At 42.5% G+C, this 14117-nt stretch overlaps 1 protein-coding gene across 1 annotated transcript in view; it reads right to left on the bottom strand.

Moving 5' to 3' along the window:
* Positions 1-14117, bottom strand: part of EIF4G3 (eukaryotic translation initiation factor 4 gamma 3) — a 161208-nt gene that overhangs the window by 113270 nt on the left and 33821 nt on the right. The window contains exon 5 of the mRNA XM_019512006.1: positions 561-656. Coding sequence (XP_019367551.1) covers positions 561-656 — 96 coding nt within the window. The remainder of the gene's footprint in view (positions 1-560; positions 657-14117) is intronic.

A 14117-nucleotide genomic window follows, 5' to 3' on the forward strand; every position in this document is an offset into this window, starting at 1 on the left:
AGAGGACAACAAAGTCCAAAGTTTGAAGACAAGGGGATTATCACAAAATGGTTTTGAGTCTCAGAAACTCCATATTATGTTACATGTACATACAATGATATATTAAATGGTTGGAACTGATCCAGTGACACTGGTTCAGAAGTATTGTTCCCTGGGCTGCTGGAGACTGAGTGCTGCGGTGGAGATTTGTAGTCATTTACTGATCTTTCTTTGTTCTGTCACTTTATCAAATATTTCTTTAAAGAAAAAAAGAGAGAGAAAGAGGAGGACTGATAATGAATCTAAGTTCTAAAAAGAGATGAACTTGAATGCAACTATTAAAAATAAATCAAGCAATTTGGAAGTAGATGAGAATCCCTCCGTCATTTTCTTTTCCGAAAAGCTACCTTAGAAGAAAGGGTCTAAAAATGCAATAAGGACTTGCTATTTGGAACTGACTTCCAGAGGTCAGTAAAACACTTTTCAGAGAACTGGTAAAGGTACTGTACACAGACACACACAAACAAGAAAGAAAGAAAGAAAGAAAGAACAGAAGGTAGAGCAAACACACGTTCTCTTACCGGAGAGCGCGTTTGAGGCTGTGTGTTCATTGTTTGAGGGGCTTGGGGGTACACCAACGTGGTTGGAGCTGCATTCTGTCCTGAGGGGTACGGAGCCTGCCAGAGAACAAAAACATGTTAATATGTCAAATAATTTATCTAGAGAAGTAAATTAAAGCCACCAATACACATTACTGGATGGACTGGTGATTACGGTTGAGATAAGAACCACAGATAGACAGTCCTCGTGATTATTGCTGAGAAAGAGAGGGATTCCTCGACTATTCAGATTAGACTCCTACTAGTTTATCTACATGGCACATACAATACCACATTATCTATATGGCACATACAATACCAACAAAGCATATATTAACTTAAAAATACTGTATTGTTTGCATCTACTGGCATATGTACTGATTTTAATTCTATTCTGAACAAAACTGCCAGAAAAACCTGGAATAGTAATGTACTACTGACAATTGCTCCAAAATAATGACAGATGACAAGCAGCAAACTAGCATACAGCTAACGCAAATAATCTTTTTAAAGTTTTCAGGAGACAGGCAGGCACTTGGGGCTGGCCTCAGCTGATGTGACCTGTCATCCATTTCACTGGAGCTATGAGAGAGGTAGTTAGCGGTGTTCGTCTGAAGTCAAGCAGAAGTCAAAGGATGAACATGAATTCATTTCAAATAGAATGAATCAGGTCTCAGTAACGACTGAAGCACAGAAATACTACCTTTCAGAAATAAAGTGTTCATCTTTAAATAGTACTGCATTGCTCTGATTTTAAGTACTTTTCTTTACCTCAAAGAGAACCATAAAAACTCCTAAGGACCACAGCAGTTTGGATCCAGGGTTTTAGCTTTACATGCCAATTAAGTCTGAATGCAGAAATGCAATTCAAATTTGGCCCTTTAATAAGGGTCTGCCATTGTTTAATTTCCATTTGACTAAAGTATTTGCCTTGCTATACATTCCCATGGAGTTTTAGGGTAACGACAAAAAGAAAATATGATGATCTTGGGCAAAGTTATCTTTGGTATAGATGATGCTCTCTTTAAGTTTTATTTTAGTATTTTCAGTGCATTTAACCCTTTGGGTCCTTTCTTTGGTTATCCAATTCCCCTATGAGATTCTACAAGGGAAACAGTAGTTCAAGTCCTTTTCTACAGATAACAGCTTATATTCAGGGGAAAAAGCTGCTTTCCCCCCCCCAAAACATAACCTCAAAATGTAGGGTCAACTTACATGTAGGGTTAATTTATAATTGGAACAGCATGGTATATCTAAAGATAAATAACATTTCTGAAGTGCCTTGCTTTGCTTGCATGTAAAGTTACCATATATTCATGCTGCACGCTTCAGTAACTCTGCAGGAGCCAACCTGGTCTCTGCGTTTCATATTCTTTATGAAATTTTCAATTTCTTTCTGAAATTCAGAATTAGATTTACAAAATCATAAAGGCAACTCTGTTTCAATCCATTATATGACAAATAAAGGAGGGTTCAGGTGTACTAACCCTCAGGCACATCTCAGGGCATCTTTGAGCTATACAATGCTGCATTTGATTTGACTAATCAGTTTTTAATTATAAGACTAAGTTCTATCACTAAAATTAAACAAATGTTAATTTCTTAAATGTGTCAACTATATTATAATAAGAAGCCCCATAAACAATGTGCTATAAAACAGATCTGACATTTTCACTACTCCACAGGCAGCACTGTGCCCTGGTACACAACAATCTAACAGTCTCAAGATCTGCTTGGTCAAACTGAGCAGGAAGTGTTGTGGAAACAGCACAGAGTACCAGAAGAATCAGTACTAAATGCCTTTCAGCCAACTGAGCCTGAAATAACACTGTGCTAACGAGCACCATCAGGCCAACTAGCACTGGCTAGCTTTCAATTGCGAGGCAGACAGTCTTTAAAAGATGGGGATACATCCTAACATAGGTTTTAAACAAGAGAATTAAAGGGATTAAAGAAGAGCCATGGATACAGCCTGAATAAACTGAACTGGGATTAAGAACAGCACACATTCTTTTAGCAAAATTCTCTAAGGTAGATATAGCCTTCGAGCCACTTCACTGGCTCCCATGCACTGTACATTAAATTCAAACTGCCTGACCTTGACTCATATAGCACTTACGTACATCTCAGGCTCGGTCTTGCTTTTGCAATCACCTCCCTGCTTGCTCCGCTCCAGCTATGACATCACCCTTGATCTAGGAATCTTTTCCAGACTTCTGCTGAGGTTTGGGAAGTCCTCCCTGCCTCACCCCTATCCTTACCTCACAAATAAGACAGACATAAAAACCCTCCCTGAGAATTAAACTCCTCTCACAGGAGAGCCTCAGAAATTCAGAGTGAGCCAAGCCCACCCCATAAAACAAAAGAAATAAACAAAACAGAACTAAAGATTACAATGTGTTTATGTCATAGCAGAACTATGGGCTTTGCTGTCGCCCCTCTATTTTCTCACCCATTCCCATATTTAACTAACTTGTAGCATGCCAAATTTGAACTATGCTTTTTGGGACAGGCTGTGTTTTGCAAGAGATACCTAATAATACTAACACTATTACTAAAGAACAATTCCCTCTCTATCTTTCATAAAGAGATATTAAATTATCACAGAGAAGACCTTTACGAGAAGGGGCGCACCGTTAGGCACAAAAAGGCTAGTTTCTCTGTTGTTCTTTATAGGAAAAAGGAGCAAGATAAAATGTTAAGCTGTTTTCACCTCTCACAAAGACTGGCCTGGACCAGGGGCTTCAAACACTTCTTGTGTAATTTTTCAGCCCAGGGTAAAGTCCCTACATCCTCTTCTAATCATAAGCTAACACGAAACACACAGAAATATATTTAATGAGTCTGAATATTCAGTGTCTGAAGCAAGTAAGTATTCCTTTCTGGCTCAGGGGGCAGTGGGTCTGACTTCGAACTAAGGCAACACCCATCCCAAACATAAGACAAGAAACCTTCTTCTGCAGCACTTCCCAATTCTGCTGTCTCAGATCAAGTTCAGATACTAACTCTGATCCACTAGTGAATGAATATCTTCAGTGACACTCAGAAATACAGATTAACTTGCAAGTGCTACAGTCTTATTAAACAATGAAGAAAACATGATTTTCTACCACATTTCTGTATTGCTCTGAAGTCAAAGAAATGGCTAAAATTGCACCTTTAATAAAAATAAGTACACGACTCAGAAGCGATTGTACAATTCCCAATTTGTTCCTGGGTCTTTGTTTTGCTTTTGAAACTGCATGAAATGCATTTAGCAGGACAAGAGCCTCAAGCATAGGGCAGACCCCATATTCAGAGGCACAAGCCATCTTACGTGACTGAATGAAATGCTGGTGTAATTTTTACCAGTTTTCATGAAAGGTGTATTCTAACATAAAAAAAACCCTCCTGAATCCAAATGATCTCCCAGCAAATGCACATACCAGGGTTTAATGCCCATCTGTAACCAACCTCTATGCCAGTGGTTTTCAATGCTTTTAGACTCCAAGCACCCCTCGATAAGCTTAAGGCACCCTTCAGAAAATGCCAACTCTCAGTCTTCACTTGTTTTCTGACTACAGAAAAATAATACAGTGATTCTTCAGTTGCAGAAACTCAGAAAACTCACAACATATCAGAAGATTTTTGATACTAGGGGTTCCCATTTGAAATCTTCGGGTTGATCTTATGAATCACGTTTGCACACCTAACAGTGCTAAGACTGTGTGGTCCCCCACGGCACCTCAAGAGAATCTCAAGCCACCCCAGGGTGCCATGGGACCCTGACTGTGAATCACTGCTCTATGCCAACCCACCAAATATATAATTAAGTCACTTTAAGCAGCATTTAAGAAGTTATATAGGCATTTTGATTTGAAATGTAGGACCCCTTCCAACGTACACACCTTTCCCTGGGGCCACAGCTGCTTATGCTGATGTGCTGTAGGAAAGTGGAGAATGTCTTTGGCAGATCAAGTTGGTTAAACATTCATGCTAGTGTCCCTGCATTCCCCCTCTGCCCCAAACCACTAGATTCCTCTTTGGCATTTCTCAAAGCTTTCTTCTTTGTCCCTCAAGTCCTTTTTCTGGCAATTGTGTAACCTCCCCAAAGCAATGCCTGCATCCTGGCTTGTGACTGCAATTCTGACAAGTCTCCACTACTGCCTAGGCCTCCCACTGGGATAGGTTAGACCTTCTGATATTGATTCATCTCTTTAGAGACAGCAAGGTAGATACATGCTACTCCTTTAAAATCTTTTGGTTGCTTACAACAGAGCAGTCCATTAAAGTAATTTTAAAAATATGTATTTAAAAAGCTGGTTACCTTCACTGATGCCAGTGCAGAGCTGAACCAATATCAAAGATCAGTTGAGACATCAAATTGTGGAGTCTTAGGGAGGGGGCACAGGCACCACTCCGGGATTTTGCGTGGCCTGTCCAAAAAAAGGACAGGAGGGGAAAAATGATGGTGGAGTAGGCAAGCAGCAAAAGCAAGGACCCAGATGAGGAGACAGAAATCTAGGCTGATGGCACATTTTGATTAACTCCCACCAAATTAACTGACATAAGGACTGGAAGTGAAAACTACGGTAGGCTAAAACAAGGCCCGAAACCCTGAAATAGCTGCATAAAAAGCCCAGCAGCTAAACTACTCCTAGTTTTGCAAAATGAAAACAAAACAGGTGACAAAACGCTACCAATCCCACAAAGTTCCCCTTTTTTTTTGCTCATCTCTGTAAGAAACATTTTTGGCTTCTTCTCCCTCCCAATCCAAATGTCAAAGGTAAGATTTCTACCTGCCCTAGGGATTTCTAATGTGTACCTCAGTACCAGTATGCAGTGGAAAAACAAAGACAGCATAGCAATTTAGGAAAACAATGGCTCCTCTACAAAGAGGCGAGTTAAAGCCATACCACAAGCCCCTGTGAGCTCTGCTACCTCACCATTACTATGCTCAAGTTACTTACAGAGGCTCTAAGTGGTCCCCAAATTATCCAGAGTTGATTTTTAATTTACCCAGGTAAATTTACTTGCTCTTCTAGAACACAGGTTCTCAAACAGCGGACTGCATAGGTGTCTAGGGTGCGGGGGTTTGACAAATATTCTGGTGGCTCCAGTCAGTGAGACAGACACTGGAGTGCTCTTGCTCTGTACACGCTACCTCTGGAGTAGGAAACAGCAGAGCAGTTGTGCCACTTCCACTGCCGAGACCGAACATCCAGATCTAAGTGGAGTTATCTCCATGGCATGCCTCACAAGAAGACTGTACAGCAAGGAGGAAGGCTGTAAGGCTGTGCATGAGGTTGGGAAGACTGGCTGGGGGATAGCAGCTGAGTAGGGAGTTGGGGGATAGGAGGGGTGTGCATGGGGATATGGGGAATATGGGCTGTGGGGCAGCAGGTAGAGGTAGACCATGAGGAATGGTGGGACTGAAAAGGTTGAGAATGACTGTTTTAGGAAACTAGATGGCCAATACCCTCCAGGTGACTTACGTCTGGCCAATCTTTATTTATGTATTTATTGTAAAAGGCTGGGTTTGGTCATCAACCCAACAGAGGCAGTTTGGGTCTAATGCTGCCCTTTGAAGCCCATTAGGGGATGGCAGGCATGCAGAAGAAGTGCCTGTGACAGTAATTACTGATGGCATTCGTTCAGAAGCCAGCTGGTTAGACACCCATGTCACTCGCAGCGGAGGGGAGGGGTCCTGACAATACTGAATGGGATGTTTGGTACTCCCACAGTGTGTGACAGCAGAGAAAAGTCCACAGCAGTCATTACTCATCCCCTTACTTTCACTCAAGGGATTTTCTGACTCCCATTTGCTCCCCAGCCAACATGGGTTAGAAAAGGAGAATTTGTGGGGCAGCTATAAGCAGCCTTATCTACACCCCAATCGCCTAATTTTGCATCTAGCTTCCATCTGAACATTCAAACAATACTGTGGTAGGATCTCACTCTGTCCGAGACTAGAGCCCAACGTGTTTGGATACCAGTTTGTAGTGGACTGACTGTTAATTGAGTGCATTTCCTGCTGAGAATTAAGCTCTGAGGCCCAGTCTGGAAGAAGGGTTCTTTACTCAGAGTATAACAATAACCTAAAATTTGGATATATACATGTTATAACTTACAAAGACATTTGTGCCTTTGAAGCAAAACTACAGCTGAGCAGTAAGGGGGAAGTGGGGAGATTAAAACGATTACACAAAACTAAGCATATATTGCCAGGAATAAACTCTGAAACAATTTAAAAGACTTTACAATGGGCATTTCTAAGTCTACTACTCAGGGTAACCACCTTGCTGAAAAGTGATGCCAATGTTAATACTAGGGGCGTACGGGCCAGTGCTGGCAAATGTATTCTAATAATAAATTTGTTTTGATACTTAATGTTACAAGAACCATAATTTATTTAAATAATTAAGTTTATGTATTAATCATAAAAAGGCTTCTTGTAACTAGTATGCTCTTATAAAACACGGTGGAAACTGAAACTTGTTGGTGTCTCATGCACTCAGTGGATGCCTGAAGTTTGAGGCTTAGAAACAGATATTTGACCAAAGGTGATAGGTTTATTATGACCGCTTAGCAAAGACAATAACCATTACCTGAACAAATGTATCCTGCTATTCCATGGTGACAACTGCCTCTTACTCTGCAAACATTCTGGATGGCACAAATTAGGTACAGATTTCCTTTAAACACTTATCCGTAATTAATTTTTCTCATTTTAGACTTTTTTTTTTAAATGATTTCAGGCACAGGGTTTACAAATGGCATCAACTGTATGCTACTGAAAACTTTAAAATGCCAAACGGAATAAATCATCATGATCCACTGCTTTTCAGACAAATAAGCTGATTAAAATTATTACGTATATTGAAGCCTTCAGAGAGTTCTTCTCTGCCAGGCACCTAAATAGGTGCATGGAGTAATTATAATCATATTCAGTCACACTGGGAGACAGGCAGCTTTTATGCACTGTGGCTGACACTCTGAGAAAGAGGCGGACGAATAAAGAGAGCAGTGATGAAACAAATTCAAAATTCCTTAGAATACATTATTGCAGAGGAGGAGGAGAGGAAGCAAATATTGCTGCGTATAAGTATGTTGGTTCATAAGCACAAAAATGACGGCCTTGAAACCCCTGAAACTCTGTAATTACACCACCTTGAGCTGCAGTGGAACGGAGGGCTGCTGAGCAGGTCCATTTTCTAATCAGAGCAATTTGCCTTTCCTCCAAGTTTTCTACTCTGTCATTTCATTTTTGAAATGCGACTCTCTACGGAATAAGGAAATAACATTTGAGTGTTTATGTATCCAAATGACTTGCTAGTGAAAGCCCTCGGTGACTATTTTCTGTGTGGATTTTCCATCTCTATGTGACTCACTTTGCCAAACAGCGAAGAAAGTTATTTTTAGATTAGTTACCGCACTCGTTAATAAACATGACGCCTGCCGTGTAATGCGACTCCCCCAGTACTCACTGTACTGGGAATAAACAGGCAAAGCACACGCGTCAGACAGGGTCAGGAGAAAAAGCTGAGTCACACCGCTCCTTTGCTTCCTCCTCACAGCAGCACGGGGAAGACAGCTCTCAGGGTACAACCGACATTAAATCCCCTAGCAGAAAGGTCCTGCTCTGGGAATGTATGGACATCACTAGCCAGCACAGCATGCTTCAGAAGGAAGTCACTTTGATCACATCGTTTCTTGATTCCTATGTCGACTGTGGAAAGTAACAGGTTCACGCGGTTCTATATTTGCAGGAGTGACACAAGGACGTGCAGTTTTAGCACATGACCAGGAATAAGGAGCCCTATGTTCTCCTCCTACCATTCACAGCAGCTGACGAAGCCAGCCGCTGCTTATGAAAGCTTATGCTATGCTGATTTAGTTTGTCTAAGGGGCAAATCGACCCTGCCTTTTGCGTGACTTCAGGTCACAATGTTTTTGACACTCTGGATTCTTATTTGAAATCCCTGAACGCATCCAAATGAGCACAGACATGGTGCTGCAGACCTGTCTGCAGTGCTACACAGCACACATGTTCCCTGTGCTGCTACTTTGCTGTGCAGGGGGTATTTTTTAGACCCCAAGAAGAAACCCACACCAAAAAAAGCGAGGCAGCACACGTGGCAGCAGCACATGCTGCCCAAAACTGGAGTCTGGCTGGCCAGGTCCATGCTCCAGCTGTCAGCCAGGTTTCCTGCTGCAGGAGTGCCACAGTTGCAGGTCCCCGAGGTCCTCAGGACCCCAGGTAAGGCTCCTGGGACCAGCACAGTCGTTGGCCCTGGCCTCCCCTCCTCCACCCAGGGTAACCTGCCATGGACCAGAGCTCGCACGGCATGGGTGTTCCCTGGGGACAAGCATCTGTGGCCCAAGGTGTGTCACTGCTACCTGTTCCAGGGAAAACGCACATTCTTGTTTGTCTCGATGCATTTTCTGGGTTTATTTTGTGAATCATCTCTAGGTATTTGCACACCTAACCGTGAGTCCTTAACATCAGTGCCACAGTCCTTGAAGGACCAAGGATTATTTAGAGCGGTCTGTCAATAACTTGCATCTTTTATTTATACTATCAAAAATGTGAGAGTGATCAACATTTTAGCCACATTTTAGCAATAGAGCATATACGGATTCTCTTAACACAATCTGTTGAATAATTCTGCTCTAAGGACAGTGAAAAAGTGGCTCAGAAAATAAAATAATTTGTTATATAAAATGTCTCAAATATTTTATACTTTCTCAGCAGCTCACTTGCAAAGTTATTCTTCTAGAGATGTTGAAATCAGCATTCAAATCAGCAACACATTGACTGCAATGAGATGCTAGGTAATAAAAATAACACATGGCGATGCCTATTGCCAAAAGTTTACAAGCCAATATTTTTAATCCACAAGATGCTCCAGGAACTTTAATATTCTCCTTTAGTAGTATCTTTCCATAGATTTTTTTGTATTATTCTGACTATGCAAAGTCCCATTAAAACCAATGGTGCAATTATCATAGTAATTTCTGTGAGGTTTTGCTGGTTATGTAGATTAAAAGGTCTTTCGGTTCTAGAAAATGTAACAGCTTTAAAAGGGGAGGCTGGTCAAGTCAAAGCTGACAGTACAAATACTGTTTTCAACCAGTGTCATTTGAAATTGCTGAAATGTGAAACCTTGCAAAATGGGAGTAAACTCTGTGCATCTAATCCATTAAGCAGCTTCAAGGTTTTGAAATGGCAAGACAGCAAAGAATAAGGGTACTGTACGCATTCTGAAGATTTCAGTAAAACCTAAATTCACGGACCTTTTCAAATAAGTGCCCTCCAAACAATGCGTGTCAAGGTTACCAAGCTAACTGCACTGCTGTCTCTTCTTGGAGTCTCAACCACACTCTTAGCCCAGGATCTAAATGACAGCCCCCTTGGCACTTCAACAGGTCCAGCTGGGTTGTGGACCCTGCTGGAAGATTCCCTTCGGAAGCCTAAGACAGCAGCTGATTCAAGTGACTTGAAGCAAAGCATTATTTATTTTTTCATCCAAGGATACAGAACACACAGGGGCAGAGTTAAAAGCAAAGAAAAAAGGAAATAAACAGCTAGGACCCTCTTTTTTTTATCAAAGTCTCAATTCTCTCTGTGTAGCTTCTGCGTATCTAGAACATTCGCCATCTCTTGAGTACAGAGAAACGGCCTGCACTGCTTGCCGCATATTCCCTTTGCATCTAAATCAAATCTCTTCAGCCTGGAAGCTTTTTCACAAGCACAGAGAAGCCTCTCTGGTCAGCTGTTCCATCCTCTTCTGTCGACTAAGCTCTATAAGGGTTTAATATACCCCAGAAGGGCATGTACGGGTTTAGTACCATAGGCTCAGCCTTGAGGAGGAGTCAGACATCCCGGCTTGAATAGAACCAAATAGATAATTTCACCTCCAGTTGTTGGCACAGCCATTGTCATCTTAATTCCTTTGAAGCTTCCTACCTTGGGCTGTCAAATCTGTGTCAGAGTTTCACCTTCCTGATGAGCTCTTTACCAGCCCCTTTACAGTCTCCCATGATTTAACTCTATGTATATAATAGGAATGGCCACAGGCAGCCTCTGTGTGTGGTATTCAGCAGATTGGGGAGGGGACAGGCAGCATGGCAGGAGATACAGCAGGAAGCAGAAAGCAGACTGGGGAGGAAGAGAGCCGAGCAGCAGATCAGGCAGGGAAGGGAATCATAATGGCACTGAAGGAGGGCATGGGGCTAATTTGTTACCAAAAAGGTTGGCTCCCACTGGTATATTGGGAGGTCTCTTTCTTGGCCCTTCCAAGTGTATTCTAACAAACCACTACTGTCCTTGCAAGGGCAGGGCACTGACAGTACTCTCATCCCTCTGCTTTATACTTGTGGCAAGTGAGGGTGTTCTGAAGTGTTTTGGGGCAATGTGTCTGGTAAGTTTGCAACAGGGTTGTCAGGTTGTCTGTGCAGCTCAGGGGTCGGCAACCTAAGGCCCATGGGACAGATCCAGCCGTGAAGAGACTGAGCGTGGCCCAGAGCAGCATGGTCCAGCCACAGCAGCAGAGGATGCATCCCCATGACCCTATTGCCTGCCATGTTCAGTTCTCTGTGGCAACAGAGGAGGTAACTGCATGGTCCCAGCACCTGACTGTCTATTCCCTTCGTAGCATCTGCTGATCACCTGTGGGGGAGGGGGGGAGGGAAGAGGTGGAGGAAGGTGGAGGGGGACAGTGCAGGGGGTGCAGCCCACGGTGGCAAAAGCTTGCCAACCCCCAGGTTAAATGAACATTTACATAGGATAATCAAGATACGATGATCATACCTTGAGCAGAGGGTTGAACTAGATGTGACCTCCCGAGGTCCCTTCCAGCCCTAATTTTCTATGATTCGAAGGCAGCAATACCAAACTGAACCTGGGAAAGTCACGAGTGATATTCATAAAAATATTATAAGACATTTTCCCAGTTCATCACAACACCTTGGAATCATTTCCCAATATAAGAAAGAACGCAAGGAAAACCGAGTACAAAGTTAAGAGTGTTTCTGACTCCCTCCCTACACAGAAACAGCCCGTGTAGATGGTGTTACAGACCTAAGAGACACATTCCCTTCCTTCCTTATATAAGCCACAGGCACTGTTTACTCTTACACAGATATTGTGAAATGGGAAAGAGAAATGCATGAAGGGTTCTTTTTTGTTTGCTGTACTATTCCTAATAATTTTGGGTTTTGCTGTGTGTGTTTTTAACCACTCTACTGAATACCAACTAAAATATTTTCCTCTGTTGTAATACTGCCAAACCTCTTTCTCTGCAGTACTCGCACAGAAGTAAATGTATGATTTTGGGGGAAAAAGATCACCCTTTTTTTTTTTTTAAATCTGCATCCAAGCTGATAAATCATGTGCCAAGTTTCAGATCTATGATGCAAAAAAGCCAAGTGAACACTTGAAGTGGAATATCCAGTTGCCTCTTCACCCCCTCACTAAGTGTACCCCTCCACAAGCTCAACACACGGCTCTTGCAGTCCATCCCCTCAGTCTGTGAACAAGCCACAGATTCAGTATATGGCTGAGCAGCCAATGCCACTGCCTTTGTGCGAGAGGTCCCTTCGCATTACTGAGGGAAGCTAAGAGAAAGCATTAGGCCAGAGTGCCCTTAATTCAGCAGAATGCACAAAGAACCTATTACTCTTTTGGATATCCGCCTTCTCCTGCTGTCAAATAAGGCAGTTAATACTGCAAGCTCAAGTGGCAAATATCTGTGCTGGAGTACTGAAAATTCAGCGTCTAAACCCTGCTACAGATGCATGATGGGGTGCCAGGTAAGAAATCAAAACTTCTAATAGATTTTTTTTCCAAAAAATCTCAGAAAGTTGTAATCAAGAACCCCACATTATAAGAACATTATATATGCAAAGTCAAGTGCTTGAAAGGTTGATTCACAGGATTTATGATTGCCTTTGCAGCCTTAACTCTTCCTCCTTGTTTATACAAAGTATCATTGCTGCCTTTAACATCATGCTTGCACACTTCCCCCTGTAAGTCCCGTCTCATTTAGTGCACAGGGTAGACACAAAAGATAAACTCAACACTGTGGACCTGAATGAAAAAGTGATCTAGAGAAGAAAGAACACAGCTAGTGACCATGTTAAGATTCATTTTGTCATGGCGCTGACTAAACTGTGGGGTAGCAAACAAGTAAAAACACTGTACATTTAAAAAGACAATTACTTTCATACCAAAGCATGTTATTTTACCAGCTTAGTTGTTACAGGAAATATATGTGGTTAAATTCCATCAGTAAAGGCCTACCTCCAGCAAATGAGGATACTTTGTCATTGTGGGGGTTTATTTGGCAAACAGCTGGCAAATAAGTATGGAAGTAAAATTAAGGCTCCAAGGGCAACCTTGCCTAATATTCCAGTACTTTGATTCTGCAACCTAAACAGTGTTCTTTAACAGATTTTCGCATGCAAGAATACCCGGGAATGACACACTTCAGAGCGTACATGGACCAAACTTGCTGCTTTCTTCCTCCCCTTTCTCCAGGTTTTCTGCAGCTCTACCGCCACTAGCTAAGGCCAGGGGCTCTGTGCGTTTCTTGCTCACCATATGGCAGTTATGGCACTCTCCCATTGTGACAATAGCTGTCTGCATTGCCATACCCCTTTCTAACGCTTACCATTTTCCCCTCCATTTCCCCCACATTCCCAGGGCTACATCCCATCTCCCCACCCCCTCCAGCTCCCAGCTCTCCACTCTCCCACCCCACCAGGGACACTGGTATATACCTCCAGATCCCCCCATACCACAGCTGTCTGTACACCTCCTCTCATTATTATTCCTCATTCTCTCTGAAAGCTACATAATTCAGAGTGTCAACACAAACTCTAGAGGAGAATGGGTACAGACAGGATACAGCTACCATTATACTGGTGGCATCAATGAGTTCTTTGATCTACAGAAGATTGGAGAGGTCCCTGGAATTACGCTTCTCCTAAACAAATGCCACGGGTCCTGTGCATCCCTCATCTTCCTTCCTTCTTGTTTTCCAGATCCCAAGAAATAAACAAAAGAAAAAAAAATGAAAACAACAACAAAATTTAACTTTTCTCCATTGACTCCCAAAATGTGGGCAGTGAGCTACTTCACATCCACCCAGAAATAAAACCCACCACACTGAGTATGAGGTCTTACACGCTTGGACAATTAACACAAATGTTGAAAATACTGGAAATTATCTGTGCCATTTAGGGGGCCACAAGAACTCACTCCCTGGTCACAGTCCTGTTGAACTCCACAAAGTGTTTCTTGAGTTCCAAACCTTTATTCCTACTGAGCTGTTCTCACTGTTAAAGTTGACAGGGGTCCCTGAAATTACTTATTTATTTATTTTTTTTTAGAATTCCTGGGTCTGACATTCAGAGGGATGTGGACAACATGGAGAGGGTCCAGAGGCAGGCCACTCGTATGATCAGGGGGCAGCAGGGCAGGCCCTACGAGGAGAGGCTACAGGACCTGAGCCTGTTCAGCCTCCACAAGAGAAGGCTGAGGGGGGATCTAGTGGC

This window comes from Gavialis gangeticus, unplaced genomic scaffold (genome assembly GCF_001723915.1).
Source record: "Gavialis gangeticus isolate Ggan-Ray unplaced genomic scaffold, GavGan_comp1, whole genome shotgun sequence".
NCBI classification, from domain to species: domain Eukaryota; kingdom Metazoa; phylum Chordata; order Crocodylia; family Gavialidae; genus Gavialis; species Gavialis gangeticus.